General features: G+C 32.2%; 1 protein-coding gene across 6 annotated transcripts in view; it reads right to left on the reverse strand.

Moving 5' to 3' along the window:
* KANSL1L (KAT8 regulatory NSL complex subunit 1 like) overlaps positions 1-23,304 on the reverse strand; it is a 121,160-nt gene that overhangs the window by 76,439 nt on the left and 21,417 nt on the right. For 3 of the 6 annotated variants that reach the window (XM_039844666.1, XM_039844661.1, XM_039844664.1), the window contains one exon: positions 10,840-11,953. In XM_039844666.1, the coding sequence (XP_039700600.1) occupies positions 10,840-11,924 (1,085 nt within the window). In that variant the 5' untranslated portion in view covers positions 11,925-11,953. Of the gene's footprint in view, positions 1-10,839; positions 11,954-12,780; positions 12,893-14,926; positions 15,448-20,251; positions 20,277-23,304 lie in introns of those variants that run through there. The other 3 variants (XM_039844662.1, XM_039844665.1, XM_039844663.1) reach the window with 3 other exon arrangements.

Genomic DNA, 23,304 nt, shown 5'->3' on the forward strand with positions numbered 1-23,304 from the left:
GTGTGATTCTGCCTGAAACTCTGGCAGAACCCAGTATATCAACTGCCTAAAGTTTTCAGTATTAAGTTTAAAAAGATTCACATATCAGACTGGCAAACTTAGTTTTGTCCTCCTCCTACCATCTATACGCCCCCTCCCCTCCAGCTAAAGAAAAGATAAGAGAAAGAACAAAGGGAGGTTGGGGAATACTCATGCAGTCTATCAATACTACCCCCCTTTCCATTGCATAGAAAGAATTTTCAAAGTTAATGGTCTGTTAAACAGTCTTAACTATGTTTTTAAAATCCTTGCATAATATCAAACATTGATAACTAGGGACATATAAATAAAGTAAATAAATAAATTTTTAAACTGATCAAAATGTATTTGCTAAAAGAACAGTCTGAAGTCATGTACTTTAGCAAGCTGAAAAAGCACTGTGTGTGAGTTTGCACATGTGCGTGTCTCTTTTGTTCAGGAAGCCAAACCAAACCATGGTGGTCACTGCTTATCCACGGGGGACACATTCTAAGACCCCCAGTAGATGCCTGAAACTATGGTTAGTACTATATATATATATATATATATACACACACACACACACACACTATTTTTTTGCTATACATACATGCCTATGATAAAGTTTACTAATTAGGCACAGTAAGAGATTAACAGTAACTAATAATAAAACAATTATAATATACTGTAATAAAAGTCAGGTGAGCATGATCTGTCTCTGTTCATGTCTTCTACCCACAAATTTAATCCTTTTCCATCTTAACTAAGTACTTGTCATGCACTGTGGCCATAACGTGTGACAGCAAAACTACCATGAATTTATTTTTTCTTCCTTAAATTTCACGGATTTGTTCTTACCATGCATCTTAGGAACCTCAGCATATAACCTTTTTCTTTCCTTAAGAACTTTCACCTCTTCACTTAAAGGAAGCACTTACGACTTCTCTTTGGCATATCCGAATTGCTAGTATCACTACTCCTGCACTTTGGGGCATTAGAAGAGTTACTTGAATACAAACACTGAGATATTGAGACAGTCAATCTAATAACCAAGACGGCTAAGTCACCAACAGGCTGGTAGCATATTATGGTGTGGATATGTTGGACAAAGGGATGATTCACGTCCCGGGCAGGATGGAGTGAGCAGCATATGTCATTATGCTACCGAGAAAGGTGTGTAATTTAAAACTTATAAATTGTTTATTTCTGGAATTTTTCCATTTAATATTTTCAGACTGAAGTTGGCTGCGGGTAACTGAAACCATGAAAAGTGAAATCACAGATAAGTGGGTACTATTGTTATACACTGCACAGATCCTGCCTGAATGGGCAAGCAGAACTAAAATCCAGTAAGAGTTCTGCACTCTGAGCCCTAAAATTACAAATCTGAATCTGCTCAGTGGAAGGAACATCTTCTTCTACTGCACACAAATGGGCTTGTGATGGTCCTGCTGGCCACGATGGGCAGTGAAAAATAATGGTGTAAAAGTTGACTAGACTATGCTTGTTACTCAGAAAGGTGACTGTCACTAACCCAGAATTGAGTACAGGCATTTCTGCTATAACACCATATATGTGCATTCCTGATAACCCTGTTCTATAAAATAAAAATAGCTGAATTTAGGAAGAAAACAGAATTAGAGCCAGACCACTCAAAACCTATGTAATTTCAAAATCTGAGTGCTAACAAAATAACAATCCTTATAAAAATATCAGTACAGTTTAAGTTTCCACTGGCATTTGCATCAATAAGCCAGCCTTTAAAGCTTCATTCATATCCTGGAGATCACGTTTCTTCCTTTAAAGTGGGTCCTTAAAGATAGTCACTCTAATAGAGACCAGTTTAATAAAAATTTAAAACTATCATCTAGATAGCCTGAAATTTTTCATTTAATGCAAGGGAACTATCCTCACAGCTTCTTCAACTGAACTTATGACATCTTCAGACCTTTTAAGATAGTGGAACATATAGCAATTTTTAAAGCCAATAAACCAACACTTTATTACAATATAAGAGGGTACTTACACAGAATTTTCAAGATTTTTCTTATACAACTAAAGCTTACTCTTTAGTTGTAAAAAAGCTTGCCCCTTGATCATTCCAAAACATTTACGTTTAAAACGGTTTGGGGAAAAATCCAAGCCAAATTCCACACTATATTGACGTTATTCCCCTCTATGCCAAATGTTAAAAGTTTTTCTTTTAGAGAGAAGGAAAATTGTATAGGTTAGAGAAGAAGAATACTGTAGAACAAGTGAAAGTAAAATAACTTTTGTTTTTCTTATCTTTAATGGATCTGATAATAAATCTAATGATTTGTTGAAAATAATAACAGCAACAGTGTAATCAATTATGTATGCCTGTGTGTGGTTATGTGTGAATACTTATATGTTTATGTATAAGTGAAAATGATACAAGGGAGAGGAAAAAAGAATTAGGATTATTTTGTTATTCTAAGGTACTCGAACTACCCAAGAAGAGGTATTAATGTTGTTTAAAAAATAATTTGGATAAGCTGTATATGTACATTGCAAATTCTAAGGTAACCACTAAAAAAAGTTTAAAAAAGTATTACTGTTATGCTAAAAAAGGAAAGTAAATCATATAAAATGTTCAATTACAACTGCAAAAGGCAGAAAAAGCATGGAAGACAACAATAAAAGCAAAAAAAATGAGGGCAACAAATAAGAAACAGTGACAAATACGGTAGATGTTAATCCATTATATCATTAATCACTCTAAACATCAACGGTCTAAATGTTCTAAATACACTAACTAAAAGACAGAGATTGTCAGAGTGGACCAAAAACAAGGCCCAACTGTACGCTGTCCACAAGAAACTCACTTTAAATATAAAGACGTATGCTGATTAAAAGTAAAGGAATAAAGAAAATTATCCCAAGCTAATGCTAATCACAAGAAAGTGGCAGTAGCTATATTAATTTCAGACAGAGCAGACTTCAGGGCAAGGAAGGCTATGACAGATAAAGAGGAATATTACATAAAATTAAAGGGTCAATAATCTAAGAAGATAACAATCTTTAATGTGAGCCTAATAAAAGAACATCAAACTACATAAAGCAAAAACTGACAAAACTGCAAGGAGAAATCAATTAATCCACTATTATAGTTACAGACTTTAACACTCCGTCTTTCAGAAATGCACAGATCCAGCAAGCAGAAAACCAGTACAGATACAGTTGAATTCAACAATACCATTACTTAACTGGAAATACCTGACATCTACAGCCTACTTCATCCAACAACAGATTACAAATTCTTCTCAAGCTAACATGAAAAATTATATAATTTATATATAAAAAGACATAAGCTATGACCAAATGGGACTTATGCCAGGTATGCAAGAATGGTTTGACATTCAAAAATCAATTATGTAATCTATTAACAGGCATCACATCATCATCACATTGCATCAAAAAGAAAAATCACAAGATCATTATCATTAGATGCACATCATCATCACATTGCATCAAAAAGAAAAATCACAAGATCATTATCATTAGAAGCATTTTATAAAATTCAATACTCATTCATGATAAAACTCTCAGTAAACTGGGAATAGAGAGAATTTCCTCAACTTGAATAGAGAATTTCCTCAAGTTGAGTTATCTATCAAAACCTATAGCTACATCGTACTTAATGCTGAGAAACTACAAAATCTCTTACTAAGATCAGAAATAAGGCAAGATATTCTCTCACCTCTTCTTTTCAACATGATACTGACAATCCTAGTTAATGAGAATAGAAGAGGAAATAAAAAATATATAGGTTTGTAAGGCAGAATACTCTTTGTTCTATTGGAAAAATCCAAAAGAATCTCTCTCTCACACACACACACACACACACACATACACACACGCGTGCGTGCGCATGCACACAAAACAAACTGCAACTACTAAGTGATAATAGCAAGGTTGCAAGACACAAGGTTAATATACAGAAGTCAACTGCTTTCCTATATACTAGCAATAAATAAGTAGAATGTAAATTAAAAATATTATTTACATTAGCACCCCCCAAAATAAAATACTTAGGTATAAATCTTATAAAACAGATACAAAATCTATTTGAGAAAAACTATAAAACTCTGATGAAATATATCAAAGAACTAAGTAAATAGATATTCCATTTCATGGACAGAAAAACTCAATATCGTCAATATATTAGTTTCCCCAATTTGATCTATAGATTCAACATAATCCCAATCAAAATCCCCATGAGTTATTTTGTAGATACTGACAAAGTGACTCTAAAGTTTATATAGAAAAAAGAGCCAGTATAGCCAACTCAATACTGAAGGAAACCCACAAAGTCAGAGGACTGATGCTATCCATATTTAAGACTTAGTATAAAAGTTACAGTAATCAAGGCAAACAGATCAATAGAACAGAGACTCTAGAAATAAACCCACATAAACATGGTCAAGAGATTTTTGATGAAAGGAACAATGGCAATAAAATGGAGAAAGAACAGTCTTTTCAACAAATGATGTTGGAAAAACTGGATATCCACATGCAAAAAAAAATGAATCTAGACATAAATCTTACCCTGATACCAAGAATTAACTCAAAATGGATCATAAACCTAAACATAAAACACAAAACTATAAAACTCCTAGATGATGACATAGGAGAAAATCTAGGTAACCTTGCATATAGTGATGACACTTTAGATAGAAACACCAAAGGCATGATTCACGAAATAAATAATTAGTAAGCTGGACTTCATTAAAGTTAAAAACTTTTGCTCTGCAAAAGACATTGATAAGAGAATGAGAAGACAAGCCACAGGCTGGGAGAAAATATTTGCAAAGACATATCTGATAAAGAACTGTTATCTAAAATATACAAAGAATTCTTAAAACTCAACTATTAAAAAAGAACCCAATTAAAAAATTGGCAAAAGAGTTTGAGGAACAAACACACCATATGATATTATGGAATTGCAAATTAAAACAATAAGATACACACCTATTAGAACAGCCAAAATCCAAAACACTGACATAAAAAGCTGGCAAGGATGTTGAGCAACAGGAATTCTCACCCACTATTAGTTAGTATAGCCATTTTAAAGGAGAGTTTGGCAGTTTCTTACAAAACTATACATATTCTTACCATACAATCTAACAGTAGCATTCCTTGGTATTTATGCAAATGAACTGAAAATTTACGTCCATACAAAAAGCATGTGAATGTTTATAGCAGCTTTATTCATAATTTCCAAAACCTAGAAGAACCAAGACATCTTTCAACAGGTAAATGAATAAACTGTACTACATCCACATTATTATTCAGAGCTAGATTATTATTCAGAACTAGAAAGAAATGAGCTATCAAACTAGGAAGACATGGTGGAAACTTAAATGCATATTACTAAGTGAAAGAAGCCAATTTGAAAAGGCTACATACTGTATGATTCCAACTATATGACTTTCTGGAAAAGGCAAAACTAGGGAGACAGTAAAAAGATTAGTGGTTGCCCGGGTTGGAAGGAGGGAAGAATGAATAGGCAGAACACAGAGGATCTGTAGGGTGAAACTACTGTGTATAATGCTACAATGCTGGACACGTGTCATTACACATTTGTCCAAACCCATAGAATATACACCGAGAATAAACTCTAATGTAAACTATGGAGTTTGGGTGATAATGACATATCTATACAGCTTCACTGATTGTAACAAATTACCACTGTGGTGGGGGATGTCGAAAGTGAAAGAAATTCTGTGTATGGGCAGGAGGCTGAAGGGAACAAACGGGAACTCTGTATTTTCTGCTTAATTTTGCTATGAACCTCACAAATTGTCACTCAAGTATTATTGCAATTTCTCTAGGATTGTTCTTCACTGAACTCAACAAAATCAGACTTGCTCATCTATTTCCAAAGTGGAGAAAATTTAAAAGATAATGAATGTAAAACAATTTGTCAACTTCATATTATACAAATATAAAGGTACTCTTATTTTCAATTTATTAATGAAATGCCCTTAGTCTCTTTACTCTCTCAATGTCATACTGAGTTCATACTGTTCTTTATCCAGTTTCTCAAAAGGAAATTCATTACCTGGTTTTTACGTCTTTTCCTTTCTACTGGCAAAATAGGAAAGTGTAAAAAAAACTATGAGTACTCATTTCCGTAGGTCTGGAAGAAATTAGCTCTTGCAATCTGGAAAGATTCACCTGGCAGCTTATACCTAAACAACAATTATTTCTCGGTAAATGTCTCATTTTGTTTAAAAGAATTTCCTCAACAAGACTATTTACATACCAAAGTAAAAAACTTAAAGAAAAAACATATGAGAACTAATTTGGGGAAATGATGTGGAGTCTTTCTCCCAACAGCCAAGACGGCTGTATGACTTGGAAAACACTGGCAAGTTTCCTTGAATAAGACAAAGAACTATATTTTTCTGTGTCAAAATCTGTGTGTTTTTCTACATAATTCCCAAAAGTAACTTATGTCATTTCCCAGAACAAAAGAAATGCTAGAACTCTAAAGTTTACAACCAGAAGAGAGGTAAAATAATTGTAGCAGTCTATCAGTCACCCATCCACATCCCCTCACTTACCAGCTCAGCACACATAGATCTGACTTCCAAGTGTCAGCACCTGCATTTCTTTGAGGTTGTTTTTGTTGTTCCTTGAGCCTGCTTTGTCACCCAAGTGGCAGAACAGAAGTGCAAGGGAATTAACACAACCAGGAACAACCTTAACTAATGGGATTTAATGCACAAGTATTCCAGCTTCTTCACCTCACAAATGGGTTAACTTAGGTGTGTATTTTATACTGGCTTCCCAAGTTTCTCATGGAATATTAAACTCTAGTCTTCCACTGTAGTAAACTGCTTGATAAGACACTCTTTAATTGCTGCCAAATCAGTGCACTATTATGAATAGGTACTTCATATATAATATTTCATCTAATTATCTCCAGAATCTAAGTTAGACCAAAGAATAATCTAATTCAGGGGGTTAAAAATAACTTTAACCTTTGTTCAGGGTCACGAGTAAGCTATGATTTTAATACTAGTATACCCAGAACCTCTGCTCCTTCACCAAAGGAACAGAGAACAGTGCAGCTGAAGTGGGGGTGGGTGTCCCATTCATGTTATAAAGATTATATCTCAAACCTACAAAAAAATTCTGTTTCTTTCCAAATGAAATTAACTTTAAAACATTTTTCTAATGCATACTAGTCTCTGAACCAAGTTATTTTTCAAGTATATCAATAATGTCGTTTTCAATTAATCTACTGCCTGTATTTTTGGAAGGAAAGAAAAAGGGGCAAGTAAAATACGTATTTAAAATAACAAAGGTAATGGTGAATGTGAGTGCTTTCCAATTTCCTAAAACAATCATATTCCTTTACAGCTAAATTCCCTAGTCAGAGTGAAGGAATTTGTTTTTTTTTTTTTTACAGGGCTATAAACTTAAAAGAAGAAAATGAAAGAAAGAAAAAAAGAAAAGGCTTTTATAATATAATCTAAGATTTTAGAGATAAATATAATACATTTTACTTATTAACTTTTAAAAGTTGCAAATGTTAAATAATTACTATTAAATGTCCATACTTTTGTATATTTCATTATTAAACACACACTCATGCTGGTTCTAAATTGTACAAGACACATCTTGTGTTAGTTTGGTACTAGAGACAAAGCAAGAAAGGGCAGGGAAATCAAGTAAAGATTAAACTACAGAATTGAAGAAAACATAGAGAAATTTAATGGATTGTCAACCCCAATTTTTGTATCTTTCCAGCTACATACACAAATACAGAAATATTCATTTATTCACTCAACAAATACAAAACAAGCACTAAAAAGTAGACAATGCTAGGCAGAGGGTATATATACAATACAAAAAAAAGTAATACTTGCCCTTAAGTTGTTTAAAATTAAAATCAACTTTACTATTTGACACTGTAGACCTTATGATTTAAGTTGAGAAGTCTATTTATATTCAATAGAGATAATGAAAATTTAATTTACCTATTTTACACTTGTTTAATTCTGAACTATTATTATATGTATTAAAAATATTCATCTACATTTGAAAAGTGAGTTTCCAGAAATGTAAGAAGAAAATGTAAAGAAGAAAAATAAAAAAAAAAAAAAAAACCTTATCAGGATGTTTTAAATTATAAAATGAACTTAACAACCTGAAACATAACTAATTTCAATTTAAATAACAAATTAAGAAATCAATTTTATACTCACATCAAAAGATATAAATAATTAAAATTATTATTTGTTCTCAAAATTCGGTCTAATCAAAATTAGTAAAATGTTGAGAAACGACTGTTCCTACATACAAGTAATCTATTAGCATTAGTAAAAATATTCAAAACAAACAGAATTTAATATTCAATTTTTGGTGTTATATAAAAAGAAATCAGGAAATGTTAGAGTTCAAATAGCAAAAAACAAAGAAGCCTGAAAAATTATCAAATAATCAGTGAATTAAAGATTTCAAAAAGTTATTCTATAAACTTAGTATTAGTGATTTGAGTTGATCAGATGAGTGTAACCTTAGAACAAAATGTATCTGACTTCTAGAAATATAAATACTAGCTTTAATAACCAAGGCATCATAATATTAAGTGGCCAGGAATGCAAAAAGCTAGATGTGTATCTTGAATATTAAACTCTATAAATTCATTATTTTCCTAAAATGTATGTCTAGCAACCCTGAAGCACTTCCAGTTGATTATGGGGGGGAAGGAAAAAAAAAGAATGAAAAATAAACTTTCCAAGCTTGAATCCAATTTCTTTCCAGGCTACTTTACTTCAATTTTCCTCAATAAATTGGCAAAGTTAACGTGGAGAAAAAAAAAAAAAATGAGAAGACATTGCTTGATGCTTTGTATAAAATTTTTTTCAATAGTTTGAAATTCTTCATTTGCGTACGTTTTATATAAATGTCTGAACTTAGTGTTCTCTCACTAAATTCAAGGGGTAAATGCTCATCTTAAAAAATGTTTGACCTATTAGTAATTATTTGCTTGACGTGTGAGATTTTTTAAAAGTATAAAATGTAGTTTCCACCCTTACTAGGTACTGGGTTATTAAGAGATATATTAGCAAATTATATAGGACAAATATATTTTGATGATAAATAGTATGGCATATTAAATGCTGTAGGAAAGCAATGAAGGAGAATGCTAATAAAGGTCAAAATAGTCTAGAAAGACATGACTTATTTATTTCTAGCTTAGAATAGGTAAACCTATCCATTAGCTATTCTTGACTACAACAAAAAAGTAAATAATGTACTAAATTTACCTACTAAATTTGATAAACTTTAATTACTTCAAAAGAATTATAAATATAAAAATTGATGGACCTTTTTCAGTGCACATGTGCTTGATAATTCTTGTGGCTATCATCATCAATGATACAACATTGACAAAGCTGCACAGTCCAACAGAAAAAGCATGGACTTAAAAGTCTCATATACGTGAGCAAGAAACCTAGCTCCACCATTTATTTGGCTTTTTGTCCATGGGCAAGTTACTTAATCAAGCTGAACCTGTTTCTTTTTAAATGAAATGAGGATAACAACAATTACCTCCCATGGTTGCTGAAAGGATAAAATATCATATGTAAATAGCACAATGTCATTCAGAAAAATAACATGTGCTCAGTAACTATTAGGTCTCATCTTCAAACAAATTTCAAATATAGTGATAACAGAACACCAAAAGACTGGAATGCTCACTTTGCTTTACATTTTATTCCTTACTATAAAAATATACTGTTCAATTTATTAGTAAAAAGTAACATGTTCATCTTCTAATTTTGATACTCATTTATAATTTGATAAAAATAGATTTCTTCCTCTCAAAATACCATATATGCATACAGTATTTTGCATCAATTGAAGGACATTAACATACTCCCTGAATGCTATTAACTATGTTCTATCTCACTATTTAAATAAAATTCAAATTAAATAAAATTAAAATTTTAGTTCCTCAGTTGCACTGGCCACATTTCAACTGTTCAATAGCCACATGAGGCTAGTGCCTACTGGATAGCATAGAGACAGAACATTCCATCATCTCAGAAACTTCTATCATATAGAGCTGTTCTGGAGTGTTAATATAATAAGTAAAAATATTTTTGTGTTTTTGTTTTGTTTTTAATATCTAGAAACCTCTCTTTGAAGTACATTCCCAAGAGGGTAGAGTCTGTGAATATTTAGCCCACAACGGAATCTCTAGGGTCCAGCACATAATAAGTATTCAACATGTATCTAATAGCTGATATTATGGTTTTGTTTTGGCTACATTAATCTAGCAAAAATTGACTTAGTAAAGACCAGAGCTGAAAGCTATGACTACGAGTATGTAAATAGTTAAAAATAAAAATAGAATGTAGCAGGTCAACCTGTATGTACTCTCAACTGATAAACTCCTGAAGTCAATGAAGGCTCCCTATGTGAGACTTTGTTTTTTGAGATACAATCTAGCCAATACGCATATTGGCTAGATTATTTAGGCAAAAATTTAGGCCTTGTCCATAACCTATTATATTCAAGAATAGGAAAAATGCTTACTTATAGCTAATTAGCTTTTATTAATCTTGTATTGGATTTTCCTAGATAGAGCAGTTGGGTAACTTATTTTTAAATAGTATATATATATTCACACATGGTAGATTAACAAATGAAACATTTAAAAAATTTACTAGTTCTATAACTTAAAGATTATGGCATTAAGATTTTAGAAAATCTATTTCCATCTAACATCTTAAAATCAAGACAAAATTGCTGCTATATACAGAACAGTAAAAGGTCTAATAATAATTTTGCACTTACACTGCCACATTTTTTCTAATGGTATATTCATCCAAATCATCATCAGAGCTGCTATCAGTTGCATCAGAATCCAGACCCTCTTCAACATGAGACAACAGCCCTGTAGCAGACAGTGCAAATCTTTGTATTTCTGCAGCTGTATACCGTGCAAAGCCATTTTTTGCATCATTCCACAATTTCTCTGCAGTCAATAAGTTGATGTCTGGCTTAATTTCAGTGCATTTAGGTAAACTGTTATCCAAAATTGTGGTAGGTTCATGAAAGATCTTCATTTTAGGGAGTTGATGTTTCATAGAAAATTTCATTTGCTGATCATAGTGTTTAACAACATGCTTTGCCAGGCACATTTGCAAATGTTTCTGAGTTCTTCTAGCCTGGCGAAGTAAAATTTTCTGTTTGCTTATACAATGAAGTAAACGAGCATTCACTTCCTCCTCTTTTACAGCAGCTGAAGAACTAATAAGCGCATCAGAATGGCCAGGCCCCATTTTCTTTTGAGCGCAGTGCAACAAACCCTTTTTACTCTCAGCATCAGTAACTTTATCCAAAAGTGCATTCTTTTGGTACCATTTACAATTTTGTAGTTGTACTTTATCTATATTAATGTCTTTGGTTATATTTGAATCCAAAATAATTTTTACATCTGTCATGCACTGGCTTGTGGTATCTGACAGAGATTCCTTTTTGATGAACTCTTCAGAATGAGAATGACAGATTTTAGTGAGCTGAATGTTGCTGCCATTACACAGTATGTTTTTCAGTTTATTGCAATTGGGCTCCCCTAATTTCTTTTGTTTATAATTCTCATTGTATTTATTTAATGTAGAATTAGAAGTCATTAAAAGAACTGTCTGATAATGTTTTGAAGACTGAGGAGAGCCAAAATGTTTTAAATTCACAAAATTAGTGTTAAGAGTAGGTTCGGGAGTTGGAAATCCCAGCATCTGAGAGAAAGTGTCTCCCTTTAGTTTTTCATCTACAGTTCTTGGACTCTCCATGCATAGCATCTTGTCAGACTCCATGGTACTTGGTAAAGATGAAAAGCAGATACCCTTTGTTGCTGCCTCCCTCAGAGCTGGGGTCATGGCGAATCCACCAGATAATTACTGGAAACCTAAAATAATGTAAAAATAAATAATCAAATATCTAGAAAAAATGGTTTATGCTTATACATTTTCCAAGGGCAACATGTTTAATGTTTGATTGAAATGTGAACAAAACCAAACTCCTTTATTTCCCAACTCCTAACACTAGGAAAGAGCAGGTGAATTCACTTACATCTTACACTCTAACTGTGGGTCTAATACTCAAAACTCCAAAGTTTCACACTATCTAGCACAATAAGTGTTAGACAAATACTTGTGGATGTAAATAGAGCTGACCCTTGCACAACGCAGGGGTTAGGGGAACCAACCTGTCACAGTCAAAAATCCTCATACGACTTTTGATTCCCCCAAAGTTGATTCACATATATTTTGTATATCATATGTATTCTTAGACTAGAGAAAAAAATGTTATTTAGAAAATCAGAAGGAAATACAGTATTTACAGTATCAATTAAAAAAAAATCTATGTATAAGTGGACCCATGCAGTTCAAATCCTTGTTATTCAAGGCTCACCTGTACATCTCAAGATGCCATTTTTAAATAATGTTTAGATAGAGTAAAAAGAAAAAGATCCCAATCTGGAATCTGGGAATCATATTTGAAAATGTGATTCGATTCCAGACTTTCAGCCCAGAATAAAAATTACTTATCTTTAAAAAATATAACGAATTGCTCAAAACCTCCATTTCTCAATTTAAACTTCACGATCTGAATGGTATTAATAACAAAAACTAAAATATACTAAAAATGTAAGATGTAAGTGAATTCACCTACAAATAAAAAAGTATGTAACTTCATAGCTGTTAAAAATAATGTGACAGTGAAAAAACTCGCCTCATCTGCAACGTGCAAAAAATTTTATCCTGAAAAAGCATCAGCAATAATTTTTTTCTTTTTTCATAAACGAATAGTTGTCAGTTATTGTAATAGAGGCTATTACTTCTGCCTGGAAAATAGAGAGAACTGTTACAGATAACCACTAAGGATTAACTGCATATTAACAAATTTAATTGTGTATTTTATGAAAAGAAAAAATACAAAACTATATGCTCTGAAACAGAAAAATTCAGTACCCATTAGAAATTATAAAGACCGACTAGTTAGTGAAAAAATTTTCTACCAATAACGTTTTTGAAAACTCTTAGGAATTATGATTTCATAACTTCCGTTCCAACACATGACAGTAAAGTCATTTAAATGGCCACACTCTCATATTTTATGTCCCCATACAATGTGCCAGCTATAACTGTACAACCTTAATTCCTGTTTAAAAACGCGAAACCAAAAAGCTAATTCTTTGCAAAGATTAGCAAGAATGTTCAAAAGGCACAAAAATTTCTATGCAATTAAAAAATAGAGAGTTAAAAGCAAGTGACAGACTAGAAGATATCTGTGACATATAATAGACAAAGAAATAGTATCCAGAATACATAAAGAACTCCTATGAATGGGCAAAAATAGAGTAGTCAGGCATTTCACAGATGATGACATCCAAATGGTCATTAAACATATACTCAACCTCATCAATAATGAAAGAAATGTAGATTAATAAAGCAAGAGACCAGTTTTCCAAGCACCAAATTGAAAATAAGATTTTAAGTTTGAAAATATCACTTATGGGAATGTGAGTAAACAGGATTGCTCACATCTATTTGGACTGTATAAATTGACTCAGTAGTGTGATAACAATGTAGAAAATGTGTCTCTCACAGGTGCACTGGAGAGTAGTGTTTGTAATAGCAAAACATCCTTTCAAAGCAACCTAAATGCCTAACAATAAGAGAATGGATAATAAAACATGATGTAATATTATATAGCAGTTAAAAAGAATGACTTAGATTTATATGTACAATATGGACAAACATCAAAAACAGTATGTAGTTAAAAAAAAAGAACAGTGCAGAATACATATAGAATGGTACCATGTAAATAAAATACAAACACAAAACCATACCTACCATATATATATATATATACATACATATGTATGTCTATACCATATATATATATATACACATACATATGTATGTCTATTTAACTGTTTACAAGACTGAAAAACAAACCAGAAAAATATCCACTAAACTTTTAACAGTAGTTGCAACTGGAAAGTTCCATGAAACAAAAGTAAGAGTAGTAGTTTAAGAAAATTTTAACTACAAAATTTTATTACTTAGAGGAAAAACACTAAATGTAAAATAAACCAATGTTAATGGTTGTTAATTCTGTGATAAAAAATATGTTTGCCTTTTTTATACTTTACTGTTTCAAAAAATGTAGGTATGTCTGTGTAAGCCTCTCTCCAAGTTCTGTATGTGTCAAAATGTATATACTTTTATATATCTGAAAAAATAATAAATCTTACATGTAACAGATTTTCATTTACCCTAAATCCCCCCCAAAACGAGAAAAACAAAAATGAACAGATTATTGGGGTTTTAGTGGATATTTTATACTCTACTTTTATGAGAAATAGAAAAATAATTATTAAAAAAGCTACTAATACCAGGAAATTATTTTTAAGAATTCAATGTCATTTGATCAACTCAATGACCTATGTCTTCTAATCTATAAACATCTATGATAGTATTTAGATAACTACATTGCTAAGAGAAAGTACGTTAATCACAGTTCTTGCTGATGAAGTAGTCATATTCAAAAGATACTATATCCCCTCCCTACCTATCTACTCCCACTCAAAAATTTGAAGAGAGTGTTAAGGATATGCTTGAAGTGGCTAGCAGCAGGGGCAGAGATGAAATACCATGAGGCAGTACAGTTCATCTCAGGCCCTGGAAAAACTAAGGATAAGGAAAACCTAAAAATGAGGTAGAGCAAATATACACAGGTTAATTGTTAAGAACTAGAGTTGGTAGCAAAAAGGGGAAAAAAATGTATATTTAGAGTGGCAAGGGCATATTTATGGTAGAGAACAAGACTAAAACACACACACACAAAAACTGGTGAGATATCTAGGGCTTACTTGGTATGATAGGCAGCTTCTAAAATGATTTTAATAATCCCCATCTCCTGGTATTTCATGCCCTTGTGTAATCCTCTCCTCTTGAATTTGGACTGGATTTAGTGACTTGTTTTAGCAAAGAGAATGCAGCAGAGGTGATAGGATGTCACTTCCAAAATTAGGTGACAAAGTGACATGGCTTCCATTTTGTCACTCACTCTCCTTCAGAGATGTCAGCCACCATATTGTGAGCTGGAAGACCCACAAAGCGAAAAACTGTCTCCAGCCAACAGATAGCAATGACCTGCCAAAAAGCCCTGTGAGTGAACTGAGAAGCAGAATCTTTCCCAATCAAACCTTCAGATGACTGAAGCCTGAGCCAACACCTTGATTGCAGCCCTGCTGAGAAACCTTGAGCCAGAGGTACCCAGCCAAGCCATGCCTGAATTTCTGACCCAGGGAAACTGAAAAATAAATGCTTTAAGCCAGGGTCCCCAACTCCCAGGCTGCGAACCAGTACTGGTCTGCAGCATGTTAGGAACTTGGCTGCACAGCAGGAGGTGAGTGGTGGGCTAGCAAGCAAAACTTCATCTGTATTTGCAGCTGCTCTCTGGCACTAACATCACCACCTCGGCTCCACCTTAGATCATCAGGCATTAGATTCTCATAGGAGCACTGGTCTCTGGTGCCAAAGTGGTTGGGGACTGCTGCTTTAAGCCATTAAATTTGGGGGTAATTTGTTACATAGCAATAGATAACTAATATTGTTAGGTATGAAGACTTTTGGGTTCTAGTCTCTGGAAGGCCCAGCTACATCACAGTTCCCAGTCTAGGATTTATATGAAGTTCTTCTGTATTCTATTCCGAGTGTATCCTTGTAAAAAATTCTAGCCTGTAAGTCTCTCTACTCTGAAGCCAAAAGAAACTCATGAAAATAGATATATCTCTTGTAAATAAAAAAAGGTTACATTACGTTATCATAAAACATAAAAGCATTTAAATTATTTAAATATATAACCATTGTGTATAACAATATATCCTGATTATTATAAACTCTACCACTTCTGACTATCTCCATATCACATAAACAACTTAAGGGCAGACCTCTTTCTGTCCAATATTCTAATCTCTAGCATGTAAAACAATACCTGATACGCAATAATTGTCAGATATTTGTTAAAAGAATAAACAACCGACTCATGATTTTTAAAAGCGTTCTAGGATTTAGAAATAAGTAGTAACATGTATTTCAATTATTATTTTTAAAATAAATGTTACAAACACAGCAATATATAAAAAGGATAATATGTTACAACCAAATGTGGCTTATTCTATAATGCAAGACTAGTTCAACACTGAAACTTATCATATCAAAAAACTAAAGAAAATTATAGATGAAGAAAAAGTATTTAACAAAATCCAAAATTTATTCATGATTTTCATGATTAGGGGGAGAAAAAAACTCAGCAAATTAGGAATAGGAGAGAAATTACTTAACTTGCCAAAGAACATCTACACTAAAGCCTAGAGATCACTTCATAATTAATGATGAAAGGCTGAATGCTTTTGCCCTAAAATTGGGAATGAGGCAAGGTGTCTATTCTCACCATTCCTATTCCTCATCATACTGGAGGTCCAGAAGAACAGAAGAAAAAAGAAATAAAAGGCATATAGAATGGAAAGTAAAAAGTAAAACTGGATATGTCTATTCACAGATGACATAATTTTCTACATAGAAAATCCTAATGAAGCTACAAAAAACACCCTAAATCTAAAGAGTTTAGAAAGAGAGAGAAATAAGGTCAAGATATAAAAATCATTTTATGTTTTTATATACTATAAATGAAAAACTGGAAATATAAATTTAAAAAATAAAACCATGAAACACTTTGATATTAATCTAACAAAATATGTGCAAGATCTATATACTGAAAAAAAATCAAGGAATACTTAATTAAATTGAGTGCTATACTGTGTTCAAGGGTTATATTACTCAATAGTTATTATATGTATTTTTCTTAAACTGATCTATAGATTCAACACAATCCCAGTCAAAATCTTGACAGAATTTTTTGCTGATATCAAGGAGCTAAATAAAAAATATATATGGAAAGGGAAAAGAACTAGAATAACCAAAACGAGGAAAAGAACAAAGCTAAAGGGCTTAACATTACCTATCTACTTACAATAGTCAAAACAGTGTGGCACTGGCAAAAAAATGAACACATAGATCAATGGGAAGAATAGAGAGCTCCAAAACAGACTCACACGTTTGGTCAATTGACTTTTGACAAAGAGGTAATGGCGATTCAATGCACAAAGACGAGCTTTTTAAACAAGTAGTTCTAGAACAACAGGACATGCAAATGCAAATAAACTGAGCCTTAAACCCATACCTCATACCTTATATAAAAATGGTTACATCTACCAAAATGGATCATAGACCTATATGTAAAAATTATGAGAGAACTTCTAGAAAAAAACATATGAGAAATCCTTTGTGACATTCGGTTAGGCAAAGATTTTTTTTAGATATGACATCAAAAACATTATTCATAAAAGAAAAAACTGACAAATTGGACTTCCACAAAATTAAAATATAAGTAAAATAAACATTTAAAAATTATTTTAAAATAATTGAAACATAATAATTGAGAGCCGCTGGTATATATGTGCAGAAGATGTATGTTCAGGAGTTAGTGGTAATCAGATGTGCAAACTCCCGGAAGTCACTGAGTTTACCATTAACTATGAATAATGGTTTCAACCATTATAAGTTTTAAGTTGTGATTATTTTCAATCATGCATTATTTCGTTTTATGCACAATAGACAAGTGGTTAGAGGCAAAGTGCATAAGGAATACTAATTTGAGAGCATAAAAAAATAATTCTGCAAATTCACATCAAGATCATCTCTATTAGTTCTATAAACTATATTCCACATGATCACGATTATTTCATAGTTCTTAAAGGTGTCTCCAGTATTTCAGAAGCCAATTTAAAAAACGAAACAGTGAGAGTATCTGGCTACAAGTAAAGCCATTTGGTTTCATTTGTGTATCAAGACTATCCATACCATAACATGTTATTTATAGAGAAGTGCTTGCGAATGGCAGCTGAAAACTTATTTCATCTTTTAAAAATAAAACAATAAAAATTTCCAAAAGTTTTAAAAATAAACCAGTTGACTTTTTAAAACAGGAAATGAAGAGATGGCCAACATCGTGTCATAAATAGTTTTGTCTATTTTTGGAAGAAGCTAGACTTCGACCTCCATTTAATAGTCAATCTAAAACCTAAATTTCAATAATCCAGTTAATACAAATTTATTGAACAACATGCAACAGACACTATCTTAGGTAACAAGAAAGATGAGAGTGAACATAAAAAATAAGGTTTCTATTCTCACAGAGCTTACAATCCAAGTAGATATAGAATAAATATAAGAATAAGAAAACATCAAATAAGGGTTCCATAATATCTTTATGAAAATTAAACAAAGCAGGGTGATAGAACATGACTACATTGGGGTAGGAATTTACATGTGTAGATGAAGGAAGGCCTCCATCAGTAACATCTGGCCTGAGACCTGAAATGACAATAACAGGCTAACCAAAATCTGGGGTAACAGCCTTCCAAGGAAAAAATAGAAAGCTTTCAGGCAGGAATAAACTCGGTGTGTTTGTGCAACAAAGGGCAGATATGTCTAGAACATAATGAGCCAGAGAGAGAAATAATAATAGAAAATAAGATCAGAGAGATAGAATCCAAAGCATGGACATTTTATGTAAATCAAAGGAAACCCACTAAAGATATTTGGATAAGGGAGTAACATGATCTGATTTACATTTTTATTAAAAAAAAAAATTATTATGGCTGTTCTGTAAATAAAAAATTTGTACTGCAGGAAGAATAGAAAGCTTCCAAGAATGGAAATAAGGAGACCAGTTAGGAAGATACTGAAGTAATCTAAAGGAGAGATGGTGCCAGTGGTTTGGCTAGGGAAATAGAAGTAGAAACGAAAATGGATAAATCTAGGCTATGTTTCAAGGTGGAGTTAACAAAACTTCTGACAGCTAAGACTTTGTCAGGCTTAAGGGAAAGCAAGGAATCAAATACAACTCAGGTTTTGGCTTCAGCAACTGGGTGGCCAGTGGTGCTATATTCTGAAATGGGGCAGACTTGTGGAGACAGAAGGTGAAGAAGAAAAATTAAAAGTTCTGTTTGGGATATGTTGACTTTGAAGTGCCTTATCAGCCAACCAAGGAGAAGCAGTTGGGTAAGCAAGTATAGAGTTCAGGCAAGAAGTCATAGTTAGAGATATTATTTTGGGGAGTCAATGGCATATAGATAGTATTTAAAGCCAAAGGACTAGAGGAATCTATCTAGGGAGAGAATATCAGCAAAGGGAAAAGAGCCCAGGATTAAGCTCTTGGGTTAACTCAGATTCATCTGAGCAAAAGAGATGAGCTACAAAAGAAGAAGAACCCTAAAAAGAGACTTAAAAAGTCTGTCAGTGAGGTAGAAGAAAATTCCAGAATACAGAATTGTTTAAAAGTATATAAAGAAGACATGGACAGCTATATGAAATGCTAAAGTCAAAACGAGGATAAAGAAGTAACAGATGACATATTATTTTCTAAGAAATCTGTTGAAAAGTCTTGCTTTTTGTTAAAAGTACATTAAAGAAATACCCAACTCCAGCCTATACTAGCCTTCTACATGGGGGAAGGTAACTACCCAAAATTACCCACCTCTAACATCCTGTCCCACCAGATGATTATTTGTTAAGTTCACAGCCCAGGGGCACAGGCTCCCCCCAAATCAGACCTCATCATCAGACTTTAGAACATTTCCCTACCCACCACATCTTACCAAAGGCCTATTTACTAGAGTTCTCTTTACCCAATACATTATGTCTCCTCTTTTCAACAAAAAAATTACAAGGCATACTAAAACACAAAACATACAGTTTGAAGAGACAGAGCATCAGAATCAGACTCATGTTGGATTTATCAGACCATAAATTTGAAACAATTTAAACAACAAATTTGCTAAAGGCTCTAATGGAAAAAGTAGACAACATGAAAGGACAGATGCATATGGGAATTCTAAGAAAGAATCAAAAAGAAATGCTAGAGGTCAGCAGAAATAAGAATACCTTTGATGGGCTCATTACTTGACTAGACATGGCTGAGAAAAAAATCTCTGAGTTTCAGGATATGTCAACAGACTTCCAAAAGTAAAAGACAAAAAAATAAAACATCCAAGAACTGTGGGACGACTACAAAACGTATTTACATATAATGAGAATATCGCAAGGTGAAAAGAGAAATAAACAAATACCTGAAGTGATAATCACTGAGAATTTCTCCAATGTCAGATATCAAATCACAGATCCAGGAAGTTCAAAGAATCCAAGCAAGATAAATGTCATAAGTAATTAAATAGCATATATCACTTGATAAATGAAGCAATGTATTAAAATTATATACAATAGCACACTCACAACAAATTATCTAATATTTAAAAATTTTTACTCAAAATTATTACATATTTTCCCACTAGAATGAAAGCTACATGAAAGCAGAAATTGAATGTTTTCATTCACTGCTATAACCGAGAATATTATTTGACACATAGCAAGACCTTAAATAAGTGTCTTCAATAAATACCAGCCAAAAAATTACTTTAAAATTTCAAGGAAGGAGGTTCATGAGATAGTTCATTATGAAAGGAAGCTTAAGTCTAGGAAACATTAGTATAGAACATTGCTGTCCAATTCAAATATCATGTAAGCTACACGGGTCATTTTAAGTTTTCCACTAGATATATTTTAAAAAGTAAAAATAAACATATGAAATTAATTTTAGTTTCAGTGAATCCGTTCTATACAAAATATTACTTCAACCTGTAATCAGTATAAAAATATCTGGGTAAGATATTTTACCTTCTTCTGTATGTGTGCTAAGTCTTCAAAATCCAATGTTTATTTTACACTTAGCAAAAACCCAATTTGGACTAGTCAAGTGCTCAATAGTCACAGTGATTAAGGAACTACTGTAGTTAACAGTACAAAGTCTAAAGTACCCCTAATTAAACAGTAATCAACCATTAACTAAAATATTTCTGACCCCAAAGTTCCTAGCCAAACACAGTGTTTGGTATTTTTAGGCACCTATAATAAAGAATAGGTTATAAAGAATATGAAAGGTTATAAAGAATATGAAAAAGGCAAATCCTCAAAGAGCTTTCTAAGAAGCATCTTGATCTTTCTAATTATTCACACTATTAAACTATTCACTTTTTAATTATTCAGTTTCTAATTATGCACATAATTGTGTGAGAAAAAGATATTTGAATCTTAGCTAAATCTAAGAAATTTCTTTCTAGCTTCTAAAATACTGTACTCTATTTACTCAAGGTACTACCATCATCTTTGATGATTATTTCGTATACACTCAAGATACTCAGACAAAACAGGTCTAAATCTAAAAGAATTTCTGGGACTCCAAAGAATCTGGAAGGGATAAAACAGAGAAAAAAACTAAATTCTTTTTAACCACAACATACAGAAACTAAAATGTTAAGCTAACAGAATTTAAGAAGAAAATCTGCAAGTTAAGAAACCATATCAGTACCTTTTAAAAGGAAGCAACTAGATAACTTTGATTATCTGTCAAGAGGTAACAATTCTAGATAATCCAAAAATCAATTATATCTCCTGGGCATGAATTTCACTGTTATTCTGTTAACAACAGAATTTTCAACTTACATTCCAGTTTAAGTAAAAATAACTAAATAATAATTCCTTAGCACATCTGCAGCCCAGAAAATTTGGGGGTGACAAAAAAAAATGTTTTAAAACTGTTACAGGTAATCCACCAAGTAAATAGCCCTCCAGTGAACAGTCCAGATCTCAATATATATCCATTTTTCTTAGAAGTCTCATAAAAAATACCAATCAGAGAGAAAATTTCGGTAAGACAAGCCGAGATTTATGCCTTTAAATAATAAACATTTAAAACTACAAAGAATCAACACTTTTTTTTTCTTTTTGGTTAAAGTTCATTATTATAAATAAAATCAAATTAATCTAGTAAAAAAAATGAGGGGACTATAAAGTAAGTCTATAACATAAACTCTAATTTTTGGTCTACAATTCAATCCAAAGAACACTTGTTGCGAATTAAAGAAGAAATTAGTTGTTCTGATAGTATTACTACAAATAAAAAGCCTTCCCGTGTTGTCTCCAAAGTTTCCATTAGTGACCATCTTTAAGATTTATGAATCATACATATTTATAAATTTAGCATTAATTAAATACAATCTTATCCCTTGGACATGAGATATAGTAAATATCATGTCATTCCTCAAAGATGCACAAAGAGAAGGAAAAGAAAAAAAAGAAAAAAAGATGCCGGTACACAAGCTAATTACGATGTAAACAGAGTTGATAACACTTGTCAGGTCTGTACCAATTAATATATAGGTTACATATACCAAATAATTCTTGGCATACTTTCTCTAAAGAAACTCAGAAGTCTGCTAATCTAGTCCACAGAGCTGAAACTGATAATTTCTACACAATCATACTTTCTCTTAAGTATGAACATTGAAAAATTAAGGACCAAATATGATTTTCCATCCCTATACTGTTCCAGATTTTGACTATGATTTACATTCAAGCACACATATGTATATTCCATATAGTTCACAGAAAATATCCTATCCAAATCGACCCTTGAACATTACATTTACTCTTTCAACTGGAATCTGGAAATTCCAATTCTCTTAAATGCAGAGCAGTAACACAAACTAGGAATTAAAGTATCACAAAGAAGGCATATTTTTTCTATCTGTAAAAGAAAGTGAAAAAACTACCAAAACATGTTGAGATGGGAGAATCCTGAAAAAAGAACAAATATTAAATTATGTCCACATTTATAACTTAAATGTGTTTCAGATAGTTGATCCATTATAACAACAGAGAAAGAGTAAGAAAAAAACAAAATCCTTTTAGCAAAACACGAACAGCTCTTTCAAACATTACTGAAATATCCGGGAACTCAATTTCTAATTTGCAACTCATAAGGGAAAATCCAATTAAAACAATGAAAGTAATGAGAAAGAGTTTACGTTAGTATAATTTTGTTCCTCCAAAACCTAGGAATTAATGGAAGGTATAAATACAAAATATAGTGTTGTGTTTTCAAGATTTCTTTATATTATATATGAGCATTCTCAATTACAGCAGAAAACACTGCAGTAATTGGCGTGACCAGGGTACAGTTACCTCAGTACTTTGCACTCAACAATGTTTATAACAAAAACTTCCACTTTGAAAACTATGCCTAAAAAGGAATGCTCTTTTGACTAAAAGAATTTAAAGATAAAGC

Source organism: Pteropus medius, unplaced genomic scaffold, assembly GCF_902729225.1.
Source record: "Pteropus medius unplaced genomic scaffold, Ma_sr-lr_union100, whole genome shotgun sequence".
NCBI classification, from domain to species: domain Eukaryota; kingdom Metazoa; phylum Chordata; class Mammalia; order Chiroptera; family Pteropodidae; genus Pteropus; species Pteropus medius.